We start from the raw sequence: 15,112 nt of genomic DNA on the forward strand, positions 1-15,112 counted from the left end.
CTTTTCCGACCTAAATGATTCTGTGATTTAAATTTAGAAAATACGCCCATTATAAAATAGGGCGTGTAAAAATAGGGGCAAGCATTTCCCTGTCAGTGGAGAGTACGCAGGTGATCTCTGTTGACAGCATTCTGGTCTACAAGACAAGAGAAAGAAATAACATGGGCTTGATCCAGCAGAGCTATGAAGAGGATGACCGTATTTGGGGATTACAGATTGACTTGCTCTCTATCCATCCTCTCTGCCCCCACCTGAAAGCTTCAGCAGCAGGATGCAACACCAATGTTCATCCACCGGCGTTTTGTTTCAGTCAACCTTCATGCAGCAGATCCTGCAGGATACATACAGCTAATGTGCCGGGAGAAATCTCCAGAGGTTAAGACCAAGCTTTATAGTTAACTCTTCAGGAGAGAAATAAAATGACTGCAACTCCAGGTACCTAAAGTTTATTGTTTGGAATCCAGACTTGCATTTTCTGCTCTAACCACTTGGTACTGCTCCAGGCATGTTACCGGCTACTGTACGTGTTACTGGGTACAGGATTATCGTATGCTGTCTTTTTGTTTGAAAAAGGTATCAAAATAAAAATCATTAAATGAAGTATAGTCACATTTACGAGAGGATAGAATTGGTTTGACTTCAGTGTTTTAAATGCATACGTGTTTTGGCCACAACTTCCTCATTTTATAATTAAAAACAACTGCACACGGTATTACAAAACTTGCCCTCTGCAATGTACGACCTAAAAACTGCAATGTTAATGGCCCACATCAAAACTGAAAGTAAATGGGCAAGACCTGAACTTCCAAATCACATCAAACAAGCAGCTCTTTATACCTTCTATGAAATATATGCAAGTATATATGCAGACATGCCTACCTCCTTCCTCTATTTTGCATTGCTCTGCATGTACACATTACAGAAAAGACCAGCAAGCCAGTATCAGGCCTTCTGCAAGCAGAAACAATCATGATGAAGTCCATGAAACTACAACTGCGTATGCCAAGTGTGATTCAAACCACTGGAAACAAGAAGCCATTGCTTCAGGGACCAAAACTCACAACTTGCTGGAATCCTCTCTAGGGACTTGGAAAAACCTGGCAGGAATGAAGAGGTGAATGCTTTTACCATGCAAGACTGGGAGGAGTGCCTACCCAACGCTGGCACTCCACTCTCTCTGCTAGCGCTCGTCACTTGGGGCAATGCAGGTAACCCCAACGCCATGCTTTACTGTATCTTCAGCGAAGTAACTTTACAAGCTCACTGTTAAGAGATGCGTGTTTTAAAGAAATCTCCCTGCCTCACTGTATTTCTGCTATGCCTAAGCATGTTTATTTTCTCAAGTTATGCCATGACACCTTACAGAATTGAAAACCAAAACTCTTCAAGTGTTCTTCAGGGAAGGAGACATGCTGGCTCTCCACTTCTGAATTTTTCTGTAGATAGCCATGCTAGGCAACTGACTCGGAAATCAGGCCACCTCTCATAGCTCAAGATCAGAAATGTAAACTCCAGAAGTTACCGTGCAACATTCAGTACAAAAATCGATGTACACCACCAACACTCGATCACTTCTGTTTTATGCAGGACTATTTCAGAAGTAAGCTGCACACAGTAATTCAGCCTATAACACAGACGTCTAAATCCACATTGTTTACAGGGCTTTCCTTTTGCTTATTTGTCCAACAAAATATTCAAACAAGGATTTGTAAAACAAAATAACAAGATGTGTGGTAGGTAGGTGCAGCACTTTCCCTGGGCTTGGAATAGCCATGTGTCGCAGGGAAGACGCTCTCTCATCGCTGCTGGCAGGAAGACCAGCCTCATTCTGCCATTAGGAGAAAACCATGAGCCAAAAACTCTACAATGGGATTTGCAGCGTGGGGCCTGCAAATTTTGTAAAGTATTAACTCCCTGTTTGGAAATCCATGCTCTAGAAGTTGTTTCACAGGATAGATTACACTGTCACCCTTCAAGCATTAAACAAAAGCAAGAATCTGCTGCTTCCATAACAATATCCCTACTGCCCCGATATTTAAAAAAAAGAAATTACAAGCTTCCAGTGACAGTACAACATCCTGATTGTAATGGATATCCATCTTTTTTGTCTAACTGCCTCCTAGCAAAGAACTCCCTTGGTGAGCAGTCTCCCCCCAGCACAAGGTACTGTGGCAGGGACCACTGCTGCAAAAAGCATTCCTGGTCAGATCCCATCACACCCCTCCCGTAAGATAAGCACACACTGTACATCGACATGAAACCGTAAGTCAACTGTCCCTCAGTATCACTGACCACTAAACGAACTGCACAGGTAATACTCTAACATAGAATCAGATCATGCAATGCAAATTTCCATTTATAGCGCTCAGCTACTGAAATGGGGCCTTACAATTAAAGTACTTGCTACCTGAAGGCTTCTTTGCACGATTAATACAGCATGAAAGAACATTAACACACACGTGCATAAAAACCAAACCATTTTCTTTCTTTCTCCCTCTCGGGGTTTACCCCAGGGGCCAGACTGATTCTACGAGGTGCTGTTTCAACAGCGTGATTTCATCAATGAAGACGTAAGGTGAAGAAACATCCATCCGCTCCTGCCCCTGCCCGTGGGCTGATCCATAAGCTCACTGCCCTCTCACCTGTGCTGGCCACCCCACTACTGGTGAGGCTACACCAAGAAAGAGATCACTGAAAGTCGCTCATTGAGGGAAAAAAAAAAGCAAAACCCAAACAACACCACACCAGTGAATGGACATTTTTAACCCAGACCATTTCGGTGGTACGATCTGTACAGCAGCCTCACAAAAGACTCTGCCAGCACTGCCGGGGAGGTGGCAAAGCGTGTGGCACAGGGGCAGGACGGAGCAGCTGGGGAACGGCAGGTTCGGCGCCGAAGGCCGTGCCTCAGGAACGTCCTCCCTGCCAGCCCTGCAAGTAACCTACAGGCACAGCTTTTTACGTTCGGACAACCAGCGGTAATTGCACACGGCCGATACCTCACACTGAGGGACTGCCTGATTGATTTTGATAGGTATGGAGACTGCTCTGGCAGCCTGTTCCCACTAGCACTAGAGGGAAAGGGTTTTATCACCAATTTAAACCAGACCTGGCTTCCATCTTAGGACAGGGCAATCTGGAAATATAGTAACTAACAGGGCAATGGTGACAAAAAAATATTTTAAACCTGTCCTACATTAATAATAATAATAATAACAACAACAACAATAACGGCACTTTACAGCATCAGCCTCCCAGGGATGTCAGAACATTTTTTTTTAAAGGTGGGTTGGTATTATTCCTTTTTACAATGACTAAAAGAGAGGTCAGGAACTCAATCAATTTTTCAAGCAAGTTTAGCATATTATGACTACACTGCATAAACAGGGGCCTAAATTTGAGTTTTAATTACAAAACTGCAATCCCTGAGCCTTGTATCGCCACAGTATGAACACTTCACTTTCAGCATGCTCCGCACAAGCACCTCAAAAGGCTTTAAATATAAGTGTATCCTCACGAGAAAGTTTTTATTCTTGTTTTACATGTAAAATTTAAGTTTAGAACTCATTTTATGCTTAGATTTTGCAAAATCAGTAACTTAAAATCATTAAGATCAGTAGAAATCTTTCATTATTTCAACTCACACAGACATATGCACATGCTCCAGTCAGGCAGTTTTCTTAATGACAGTTAAAATTAGCATCTTTGCAACTTGGCTTCTATTGCACTATTGCAGGAGAATCAGAACACGCAATCAGTTAATGGCCCTCTTCTGGAGGGGGGACTATTTATTTTGGGACAGCTGGAAGGATTCTCACCTACAGCTGTCAGCCTCCCCGCCTTTCTGCTGGAATCCCCACGCCACTGCAGGGAGGGCTCAGCTGCTGAAGAGCTACTGCTCCTGGCTTCAGAAAAACCAGGTTTGTTTTACCTAACTCACCGCGCTGTAAACTGCTGCGTTTCAGAGCCACCCATGCCACTGAGGGACCGGCGAGGGAAAGGAGACTAAAACTGCACACAGGTAAGCTGACTGCTTGTGAGCCATGACCCCACTAAAAATCCCTGTGTCCAAAAGTAAGGCTCAAGTTTTAACTACGCTCGTTTAATGTACTCATGTTTTCACGATTAGAGCTTAAATGTAACTTGCTTGTTTCAGGGAGTACTGTTTGTTGGGTTTTTTTTTCAATTTATTTAGAAAAATAAGTAGTGAAAAGGAACTTAGGTGGTCTTGAGCTATGTATGCTTTTGTGAGAAGCGTTATTAATGGACAGAGCAACAATTTCCACCAAAACTATTATCCTCTCTCATATCACTATCAACTGAAATAGCCTGCCCAGTCACACTAGGCATAGCGAACTCACTTAAGACTGAATCTCTGTATTCTCTCAGACAATATTATTACATGTACGAACTCCACTATTCTGTAAATGTCAAATGAGTCCATATTCTACTAATGCCAACTCTTTCCCCCTCCCCCTATCACACACCTTATATGAAACAGAAGTTGAGAATATTACAAATCAAATGCATGATTTCCCACTAATCTCAGTGGGAGTTTATAAAACCCATTAAATGCAGAATGGTTTCCCCAAGAAAAAAAAATACGCAAGATCCTATTTCTCAAGGTTAGCAGTCTAATAAGATCTCTGGGTTTTAACAATTTAAGGCTTCGTCACAGTTGAAAGTTTTTCTTCTACGATTATACAGCTATATTTTTATATTACTATTATTACTATATATACACATTTACACACATTCATATGTTTAAATACTTTACTCAACTATACATATATAGTTCTACGAATATAAAACTCTGTTTATACACTTTGTTTTAAAATAAGGATATTCACATGGGGAATTACTCCAGTACAGAAAAGGCAGTAAAATTATATAGTTACAGATTTTTCAATGTATCTCCAGGTATACCTAAACTAATTTAGAAGACTTTTGCTCTGGCACAGAAACCTCTGTCTTTCTTACTCCCTCTACTACTGAAATTAAACCATACCAGAGTTTTAATGTGTACTCCAAGTATCCTAAAAACAAGCCACCAAGCCATTCTGGTGGGACTGGCGGAAAGCTAACGAACTCCACTAAAAGGCTCAGCCTGCAGTAGCTCGGGCTACAGCCAGTTTATCTCCCAAAAATCTCCCTCATCCTCACCAGCTGGCTCTGTCAAAACGGGCATTTTCCATGACAGGTACATAAAGATTATTTCACTCTCCCCTTTTTTCCCCGAAAGTAAATGGGGTGTTGTACCCAAACAAGAAGATTTTTTCCCTCTGGTTAAAACCTAAGTAAATAATTTTCCATCTGCATTTGTCCCATTTTCTTCTCAGCTCCTTTCCACTGGTCTGAGGACAAAAAAAATGGGTAAGACGGGAAGGTTCCACAAAACCGAGCCTTAGTAATTCCTGTTAAATTAAAATGGTTTAAAGACCCACTGTGGTGGCTGCTGTAAAGCTGCAGAATTAAAAGGAAAACTAAAAGGTCTTACCAAAAAAAGAGAACAGCCTAAGCAAATGACAAATATACCTAATGAATTCCATTATCTTCTAAGTTTAGTCATTTTTACCTTTTTTCCTCATGTTTGCTTACAATAATAGAAATTTTACCTATCCTCTCTACTTTGAGGCTGTGGTTTCCCAGGATGAAGCCTTCAGCAGCTTAAAGCATACCTGCCCCAGGCTGCCAGCTCCTCCCGTGTGTCCCCATCCCATCTCCAGGCTGCATCCTGCTGCTGCTCACTGGGATCATTGGCACCACTGACCACAGCCTCATACAGAACATCTCAAGGATCTAAACAGGCTTACAAGCTGGTTTTTTTTTTTAAAAAAAAAAAACACAACCCTTATAATACTTGGCAGCACTACACTGAAGGAGCAAGAAGCATCTGCTTCTTGAAGTCACAATTCCTGACAAAAAAATGGGAAAGTACAAAGAAAGAAGAATCCCAATAATTAAGAAGCAAAGGCAAGCACATTATAATTGTTATTATTTTGCAGCTGCCCTTTAAAGCAGGGAACTAAGGTGATGCAGTTAATTAAAACTAACTGAAAGTAAACATGACTTGTACAAAGCATTCAAATACAAACATTTTATAACATCTTCACAAAATAAGTGAAACCTGTGGGTGGGAGCACTGCTTCAAGATGACAAATATTTAACATGACATCCCTTTATCCAAAATAATTGTACAGTAAAAATTGTCTTTAGAACACCTGTTCAAACATTAATTAGTAGAGAAATAAAATACAAAGACTGGACAAACTGATTCAAAAGTGATACTATACCAGGGCCTAATTAACCAACAAAACTGCTGTCACAGCCAGCATAAGGAGCCTTAATACACTGTTATTTACCCCATAGTACATTTAAACGGATTCACTGAGAAGTGCTGGTGTAAAAATACATATAAAGATAATAAAAAGAGAACTGCATCCCTGCTGATCGAACTACATGACATTGTCACATGAAAGGAACAAAATGAAAGTGGGAGAAAAAGCGCAGGACACGTGTCCCACGGCACAGGCAGCGTAATGCCAGTAGTGCCTCAGCCACCAGGTTTATGCTGGTGATATTCCACAGACTCTCCATTTACTCTGTGTGAGAGTCAGGCCCAAAGGATACTGCAACCAGAAATGGCTCAGTAGATGCAAAGAATCCAGTTCTCACCTTTGCATGTGAAGATGCATATCTGTGAGGAAATTACTTTTTAAAAAAAATTATTTCCTTTAGGAAAGAACATTGTCCTTAAGCTGCACCCAGCCACTGATTTATGGTAGGCAGCAGGGCCCTGTAGCAATATATTGCCCTGCTATTCACATACATGTCGTAATACTCAGTTCCTGTGTTGCTTTACTCATTTTTCATCTGCCTATGATTTTTTAAATAAATTTTTCACTAGAGAAGAATAAAACCTCCTCAAACTCCCTCTTCAAGAAAAAAACTGCATGCACTACTTTAAGAGAGCAAAAAAGAAAAGCAGACTGTAAAACCAAATCAAATCAAACAATCCTGGCAGCTGCAGCAATGTGGCACTAGCAAAGATACAACAGGGTATAAAGATCACGGTTTCTTTGTTAATACTGCTTTTACCAATTTTCTGTTCGTTTCTTGCTTGATGACATCCTCTTTCAGAAATATGCATGCTTCCAGCACAAAACACTGGGAAGACAAATAAGGACCCCCTCTGAAGCCACCACATGCTCTAGTCTCTCCTCCCTAGAAATAACTCTACGGTTCTCACCATCACACAAACCCACAGCCATGGTCGTACCTTCACTTCCCTGCTTTCCTCCACCCACAACTCTAGACACCTGGTAGGATCCTGTCACTTTTTTCCTCAGCAGGTTTTCTCAAACCCATCATTTGGTCTCCAAACCTACACCTGAAGTCACCTCCTGCACTGCAACATTGTTTTCTTTGCTTCCATTGTAAATCTGAGACTAATCCCCTTCCAATTTTTCTAAATTTTGACCTCCCTTTTAGTATGCCACACCCCTCCTTGAAACCAAATCACTGATTTTTAAAAAGCTGCAGTATTTCAGTTAAAAATCCTTTTAAATACTGCCACTACATTGTACTTCATCGTTTCAGTAATTATTTTGATTATATAATTTCTTCAAACAAGTAAAATATCTTTTAAGATATTTATCAAGTCAGTATCATTTCAGAGATACACAACTTATTAGGGAAGTACCTGTATAAATGTTTGTGAGTTTCTGAAACAAAGCATGAGTAATTTTTATAATGCTGAACGCCACGCTTAGTTGGTCCTCAAATCAGCCCCCACTGAAATCAATATCAACAAGAAGGGGTTCTTTAAAACTGCTTTCTAAATTTCTTTTGTTTGTCCTGAATTCATTCTCTACATAGAATTTGTACTTAATGTCAGTCAGAAGTGCAGTCTGGAGTGCAAAACGTGCAATGGAAATTTGCTGACAAAAGGTCTGCAAAGTGAATCAAGAAATGGAAATACTTCTAAAAGAAGAGTTACATCGTCATTGTAGTCATAAATCAAATGTAATGAATGAAAACTTTTTCCACCTTGAAAAGTCACATGCATGACAGACACTCTTCAGCATCCTTCCTAAAGTTGCCTTTAGGAAGATTGTAACCACACGAAATCCTATTAGGAGGTGCTGAACTCCCACATTGTGACTCTTCCGGCAGGCTTCTACATAACAAAAATGCAATGAAGTACCATACAACTTTTCCCCCCTTATTATGCAAAATCCTTATCAAATTCAATAGTGTGACATCCTTCAAAATCCTGCCTAACAATGGCACGCAGGAGGTCAAGAGATGTCGTCTTTGTTTTAGTTTCACGTGCTTTTCAGTCTATTAATGCTAAAAGAAAAAGAACCTTCACAGAAATAACTGATAAAGATCAAACCTAACTAAACAATGGGAAGGAAATTCAGAGTTAAAGCTGGTGCTTAGCTCTTAACGCAAACCATTGTGCCTAGGTACTGTGCAGCAGAACGGTCCTGCGGGTCCTGCAGGACCCAGGAATAACAAGGTGAGGGAAGAAGCCTTCAGCTCGCCCCTTCCCATGCTTTTGTTGCTTTAAGTTCGGGCCAGGGACGTGGATTTAACGCCGTTATTTGTATTTCTTGGGAGGAACTGCCGGGCAGCCCCCGACTCCTTTGTGCTGCGGGTTGCGAGTGGAATGCGGCATGCGGCACACGTTCCACCCGCAACCAGGAGGACAAAGGATTCAGTGATCGGAGGGGACAATTAGTCCCAATTAGGCCTATTTCACAGCTGAGTGTAAGGGCTGGGGGAAGGGAGCTTAAATTTTACAGCAATGGGTCCCTCAGGCGAGTTCAAGCGACAAGTTTCAGAAAATGGACCCTATCAGTCATCGTTGGGGCAAGTTTCATGAAGTCGGTGGCAGCGCGCCTCGGGCAGAAAGAGTTATCTCCAGGAGATGACGGAGCAGGGTTTCTCAAACGCGCCATGCGAGATCTTTGATAACCATTTTGCCCGTTAGCTAATGCGACTAACCAATTTTCCCCGTTTCCAGCCCGCTCCTTCAGCAGCCGTTCCCCGTTTCAGCGCGCAGGCAGACACACAGGCAGGCACACGCAGGGGCAGCGTGGGGAATACTCACATATGCACATGCGGAGGCTGGAACCTGCTCTGATTGATGTTGTAGTGTGTAAACGCCTGCGTTGGGTTGGAGCTGTATTCATCCACCGTTATGGTAACTTTGCCTTGTGAAGGAATTCCATGAGCCATCCTTCCTCCCTATGGACATGAGCAGCTCACAGCTTCCCAAGGCCAGGAGCGGGGTAGGGCATCGTGTTCCAGGCGGCTCCCGACTCCAAGCAGCTCCTCATCAACTCCACGGACCTCTGCCAGGAGAGAAAGACAGCACACACCGCTATAAACTCAACGGAGATGTAAACGTACGCAGCCGTATTACTCTCTCCTCTCCCGACTTCCATGCAAAGATCTTTTTCTGTGTTTCTGATGTACTCATCACCCAACTCCCCGTGCATTACTATTCACATTTTTTTTTAATTACCTCATCATTTTACTCCATCATCATTAAATACATCCAAAGGATGAATGCTTAAAATAAGGCGTTATTTTCGGGGGGGGAATCTGTGTTGAAAGCTCCAGTTAAATACTCCACATTTACTATTATTTTAAATAACATCTTGTGCTAATTGCAACCATGAAAATTAACAAGTGGACCCAGTTTCCTGAAGGACAAATGGTTTTCCACACACACGCACACTCGTTTTGAAGGCCCTGTTTTAGCTTTACAAAGTCAGTCACATCTGAGAGACTTATGAGAAGCTGATGCAAAGCAGAAAATTTTACAATTGCATAGCAAAAGGTACACCCAAATACCTTTGAATCTAAGTATTTCTCTATCCAGAGAAAGGCTAGTGTCACCTAACACTAGAATCTAGACAATGTTAGCAAAATATCCGTGTTATAGTGCACTAGCAATGAAACTGGTTTGGATTCATCACCAGACAGTAATGATTTATCTGACAGATTTAAGTGCGATTTTATGCATAAATATTTCTGCATAAGATGAAAGAAATACGCTCTTCTCTCTCTATGCGCCCCTATCTTTCACTTCTTCAAAGTGCTCTTAAACTTATTTTGCATTAAGACTGGAAGCGTTCTATAATATGAGCGTTAAGCCCACGAGCCAGAAAACCTCCCAAACCTGATCTCTGTCGAGTTCCCTGCAGAGAGTCTGAGCTTCAATTTCTTCAATCAATAAACGGAGGATACCTCAGCTGCCTTCCTTTCAGAGGGACTTTGTGAAAATTGATCAGCTGATGTTCGAAGAATACTTTTCAAGATGAGCTACTCTTTAAACGCCCTGTTTACGAGCTAGATGCTCAGCTGGGGCACGCTATCCTGGCTGCAAGGGCCACGCTATCCTGGCTGCAAGGACTTACATGAAGTCATGACACTTCGCATCAGTTGATCCTCCCCTTTAGTTGCTACACGCAATAGTGGATTTGTCATATCTGGTGTGTAAAAAGTACATCGGTGCTTACTGGGAAGACAAAGAGATAGGAAAGAGAAGAGAGTGACTCGAGCCCTGGGCGTCAAACTAAGCAGTATTTTTCCAGTGTGATTTTCCTGGACTTCTCTTAGCTCCCAGATCGAAATGTGTTTGCCATGTGTAACGTTAGACATTTGGAATCTTTGATTTGTATTCAAAATATATTTTTAATACAAAGACTAATTTCCAGTTTGGCATGAAGCACGATAAAAATGCCCTGCAAATGGCAGATGGCCTGCTATAGGCCATTTATTTTACTATTTTACAACCTCGGGCCTATGTAGGCTTCCATATGTTAGTTGGGTTAAGACATTCTGCAACCTTCATTCCAGTAATTGGGTTCTATCCTTCATCTTCTTTAGCATTGGAGGCGGGGGGGCAGGGGGGGAAGATGAAACTAAACCATAAAGTTCCCATTTAAAAACTAAGTCCCCACTGAGACAGTACATCTCCATAACTAAGGTTATGGTCTGGTCTTTGCACTAACCCCCTCTCGTAAGAATAAGCGCAATAGTTTCAGGAGTAAAAATGAGCAAGGTGAGCTTTACTAAACCAAACCTTTGCTGTGTTAGAGCGATGCAAGACGCGTGCAACAACTGCTCACGAATCATAATGTAGTGGTTACCATACCAAGTTTGCAGCTGTTTCCTTAATTTCCCTTACAATTATATTTTAGTGTTATTTTGCATAACAGTAAAACACAACACCTGCTTCAAATTGCAGTCCTGTTCCAAGTACTGTAATTCTTTTGAGATACGAACTACGAAGAGTGTGCAACACAGAGCAGCGTAATTGCCCTGCACTGAAAAGTAAATACAAATGAAAACATCTTCCTGTTAGAGAAATGACTGTCATTAACGAGAATGCTAGCCATCAAAGCTCCCAGGAAAAAAAACTCAGTTTTTCTTTTACACAGCAAGAACTTCAGCGTCTGCATAAATTAGGAAGTACTGTGAAAATTACATGTCTAATGTTATTTTTTCGCAATTAAAAGCTACAATATAAAACAACACGTTAAACCAACAACAAAAATATGCTTGGGCTTTCAGAAAAGCTAAATCACACTATTTTCAGTAATCTAGCATAAGAAAGGTCAGAACATTAAATTTCATATTATAGTTCACTCATGGAAAAAAAAATCCAATTTGTTCATGAGAGTGAATTATACATAAAGATAATAAGCATTTTTTACAAGGTTTATAACAATCCATGTTACAGAAAGAAATTACAACTAACTGGCATAAAACAAATGATAAGAGGATACTTGAATAGCTGTATTAAATACTTTAAAGTTGACTTTCAGTAAGATTATAAGTATATAAGCTGCAATTGCTTCCCATTGTTCCAATCTTTAATCTTAAGAATAAGTCTTAAATTAGGACAAAGCCGAACAAAGCATCCTTTTAAAATGAAATTCAACAACAAATGCCAGACTGGAAAAAAAGTAACATTTGAAGCTGGCTTCTGTGTCAATTCTCCCATTTCCATTTAGTGCTCCATAGAGCACTATGGCTCACCTACCAGAAGTATCTAATTATTTACCTTCTTTACTGTGAACTTCTCTGAAGAAAATACCAAAAAGGAGCTGAACACTTCAAAACTTTAAAAACATTTATTTTAGGCCCAAGATTAAAAAAAAGAAAAATTAAAAAGGCGACTTTGAATCACTAGCGTTCTTCTTGCTCCAACTGCAGTCGCTCTTTGAAGATTACATACAGGAGACGAGTACAAAAGAATAAAAGTTGCATTATTTTTCACATCTGTCAAGTAAACCAATGTGCAATATCTTCCACGCCTTACGTGGTAGCTTTAAGTAAGAATGACTATATTAAAAACCTAAATAAAGATTTTTTTTTTTTTTTTTTAGCGTGTTGCGTTTTCCCAAATATAGCTCTTATCCTGGGAGCAACAATCCTTTTCCAGCCTGGGTTTGCACCGACAGCGAGACAGGAGATGTGCTATTGTATACATCTGCTCAGTTTTACAGGTATAAACCGGCACTTTTTCATAAAAGGGCTGACACAAACTTACGCGCAGCTCATTTTACATCGGTATACAACCGCAGTGTCAAAAAAACTATCGCCAAATATGCACAGATAAGTAATTTTAAACCGCAACGTTCCATTCACGGGGAGCTACACACACACACAAGCTCTACGTATGCACACGCACACACAGGCAGGCGAAAAACGCATTTCCCCCAAATAAAATATTTACGCCTTCCTCATCTGAATTTCAGAAATTTGCCTTCTGGCTGGTCTCGCGTCGTACAAGAAAAATTGGGAAAGGCGGGAGACGGAAAGGGTTAATTCCGTGTCAACACCTTCTGTTGATACAGCCACTATCCCGACACTGTTGCAACAACAAGACACGTTACACCCACCCGGAGCGCGGGCACCGGCCGCTGCAGCACCCCCGCACCCCCAGTTTCTCACGGCTTATCGCCCAGCGCCCCGGGGATCATTTAGCAACTGCCCCGGCCGCCCCCGCGATGCTGCGCTGCAGTTTGCGGGCAACTCCGGGCTCCAGCCTACCCACCGAGCGCAAGGCGGCGGCGGCGGCGGCGGCGCCGGGGGGGGCCGGACGCCGACTCCCCGCTCCTCCCCCCGCCGCCGACCCCCGGTACCTGGGCTCCCGGCCGCTCCCCGCCTCCGCCCGCCGCCGGCTCCCGGGCCGCCCCGGCCGCGGCCCCGCGGGGCGCCGAGCTCGCGCCCCCCCCCCCCCCCCGGGTGATTGATGGCTCCGGGTGGCCAATGGCTCCGGCGCGGCCCCGTCCCGGCGTGTGCCGCAGCCCCCGCCCCCCGCCCCCTGCCCCGCCCCCCCGGCCCCGGCTTGCCACCGGGGGGCATCTCCGCGGTTTCTGTGCGAGACGTGCCCCGGCGCGGAAAGTTCGCATCGCCCCCCCCGCCGCAGAACCGAAACGATCTGGGGAGGGGGGGCGCGGGGGGAGGATGCTCGGGGGAGGGATGCAATGAACTCCACAGCGAGCCGCGGGCGAGCGCGGCGGGGGCTGGGGGGGGGGAACACCCGCTGCTTTTTATTCCGGCAGCGCCAACCGCGCCGTCCCCCGCACCTCGCCCCCACCCCCGGAAGGTTTCCAAGTGCTTGAGGCCTCCGGGATCAGGGTTTCAAAGCGCGTTCTCCCGCCGGCGAAACGGAGAGGGGGAAACTCCGCCGGGGAACGGCAAAGCAACCCGCTCTACCCTCCGTACTTTCGCGGCGTGTCGCCCCCCCCCCCCCAGCCGCCCACCCCCGGGTCCCTCCGGGCCGGGAGCCCCGTCCCCGTCCCCCCGCCGGCCGCTCGGCGCTGCGCCCGCCGGGGCTGCCGCCCGCCCGCTGGCCCCAGCCAGCACAATGCTCCCCGGCCTACCCTCCCGGCCCCGCCGCCGCGCCCCCCGCCCCGACCCCGGGCCAGGAGCCGGCACGCCGCCCCCCGCCCCCGGGCCACTTCCAGCGCTGCAACCCACCCCCCGCCACCCCGGCCAAGGAGCGAGGCGGCGGCGGCGGAGGGCAGCGGGGGCACGGCCTGGGGAAGGAGGGCAGGGCAGGCTCGGCGCAGCGCCGCCGAAAAAGCCGCCTCGGCTGCGGGGAAGCGCCGCCGCCGCCGCACCGACCCGACCCGACCCAGCGGGCTCGGGGCGGTCACACCGGGGGAGGCAGGGAGAGCCGGCGGCCAGTTTTATCCTTATTATTGTTTGCAGAAGGCTGGCCCCGGCGCCGCCGCCGGAGCTCCTGCCCGCCCCCCCCGCTCTCGTCCATGACACGGCACCTCTAACCCGCCGCTTTGTGCGCCGCTGCCCCCCGCCGGGCCCCCCCCGGCACGCACACACCGACCCGGGGCCGCTCACCTTCCCTCCGCCGGCTGCCGCTGCGGGCGGCTCGGGGATGCCTTCAGCGCGGGCAGCGGGGCCGCTCCATGGGGCTGCGGGGGCGCGGCCGGGGCAGAGCCTGCGCCCGACCCCGCGGCGGTGCCCGGCGGCGGCGGCGGCCTGGGTCCGGCTCCGGGTCTGGGTCCGGGGCGGCGGCGAGGGCGGGCGCGGTGCAGTGAGCGGGACTGCCACTGGGGTCAGGGAGCAGGCACCAGGAAACACGGCGGCCACGGAGCGCTGCTCGCACACGCACACACACACACACACACAGCTCCTCCCGCTGCCTCGCACTTCACCCCCCCGGGCAGGGAGGGAGGGAGGAATCGCTGCTGCGTTTCCCAAGTGCGGCACAGCCTCCCCCCGCCGAGCCGGCAGGAGAGGCCGGCAGGAGCAGCGGCTCTGCCGCCCAGCCGGGGTCACGGGGGGAGCCGGCTGCCACAGCCCCGGGGGAGCGGGGAGGGCCGTGCCAGGAGCCCGCCGGGACCCCCCCCGCCGCCGCGGGGCAGCGCCCGGGAGGCCGCGGCCGGCGCCCGGCTCGCACCCCTCACACACAGCCGGCCCAGCACCTCGCATCGCTGCTCGGCTCTGCCTCTGCCTAAATAAATAATAAAATAAATAAGTAACAACAACAAGAATTAAAAAAAATCCTCGAAACACGTTTTCACATCTCCCGCACCTTTCATCATTAGGTATGAATGCA

The 15,112-nt window shown here is 46.1% G+C and overlaps 1 protein-coding gene across 3 annotated transcripts in view; it reads right to left on the minus strand.

Moving 5' to 3' along the window:
- The window catches only part of MPPED2 (metallophosphoesterase domain containing 2), a 110,480-nt gene extending 95,674 nt beyond the window's left edge, over nt 1-14,806 (minus strand). The window contains exons 1-2 of one of the 3 annotated variants that reach the window (XM_072864418.1): nt 14,392-14,806; nt 9,119-9,362 (exon numbers count right to left, since the gene is read on the minus strand). In XM_072864418.1, coding sequence (XP_072720519.1) covers nt 9,119-9,246 — 128 coding nt within the window. In that variant the 5' untranslated portion in view covers nt 9,247-9,362; nt 14,392-14,806. Of the gene's footprint in view, nt 1-9,118; nt 9,363-13,081; nt 13,239-14,391 lie in introns of those variants that run through there. The other 2 variants (XM_072864419.1, XM_072864421.1) reach the window with 2 other exon arrangements.
- Between the last annotated feature and the right edge of the window lie 306 nt (nt 14,807-15,112).

The sequence above is a fragment of the Ciconia boyciana genome, chromosome 6 (genome assembly GCF_034638445.1).
Source record: "Ciconia boyciana chromosome 6, ASM3463844v1, whole genome shotgun sequence".
Classification (NCBI taxonomy): Eukaryota; Metazoa; Chordata; class Aves; order Ciconiiformes; family Ciconiidae; genus Ciconia; species Ciconia boyciana.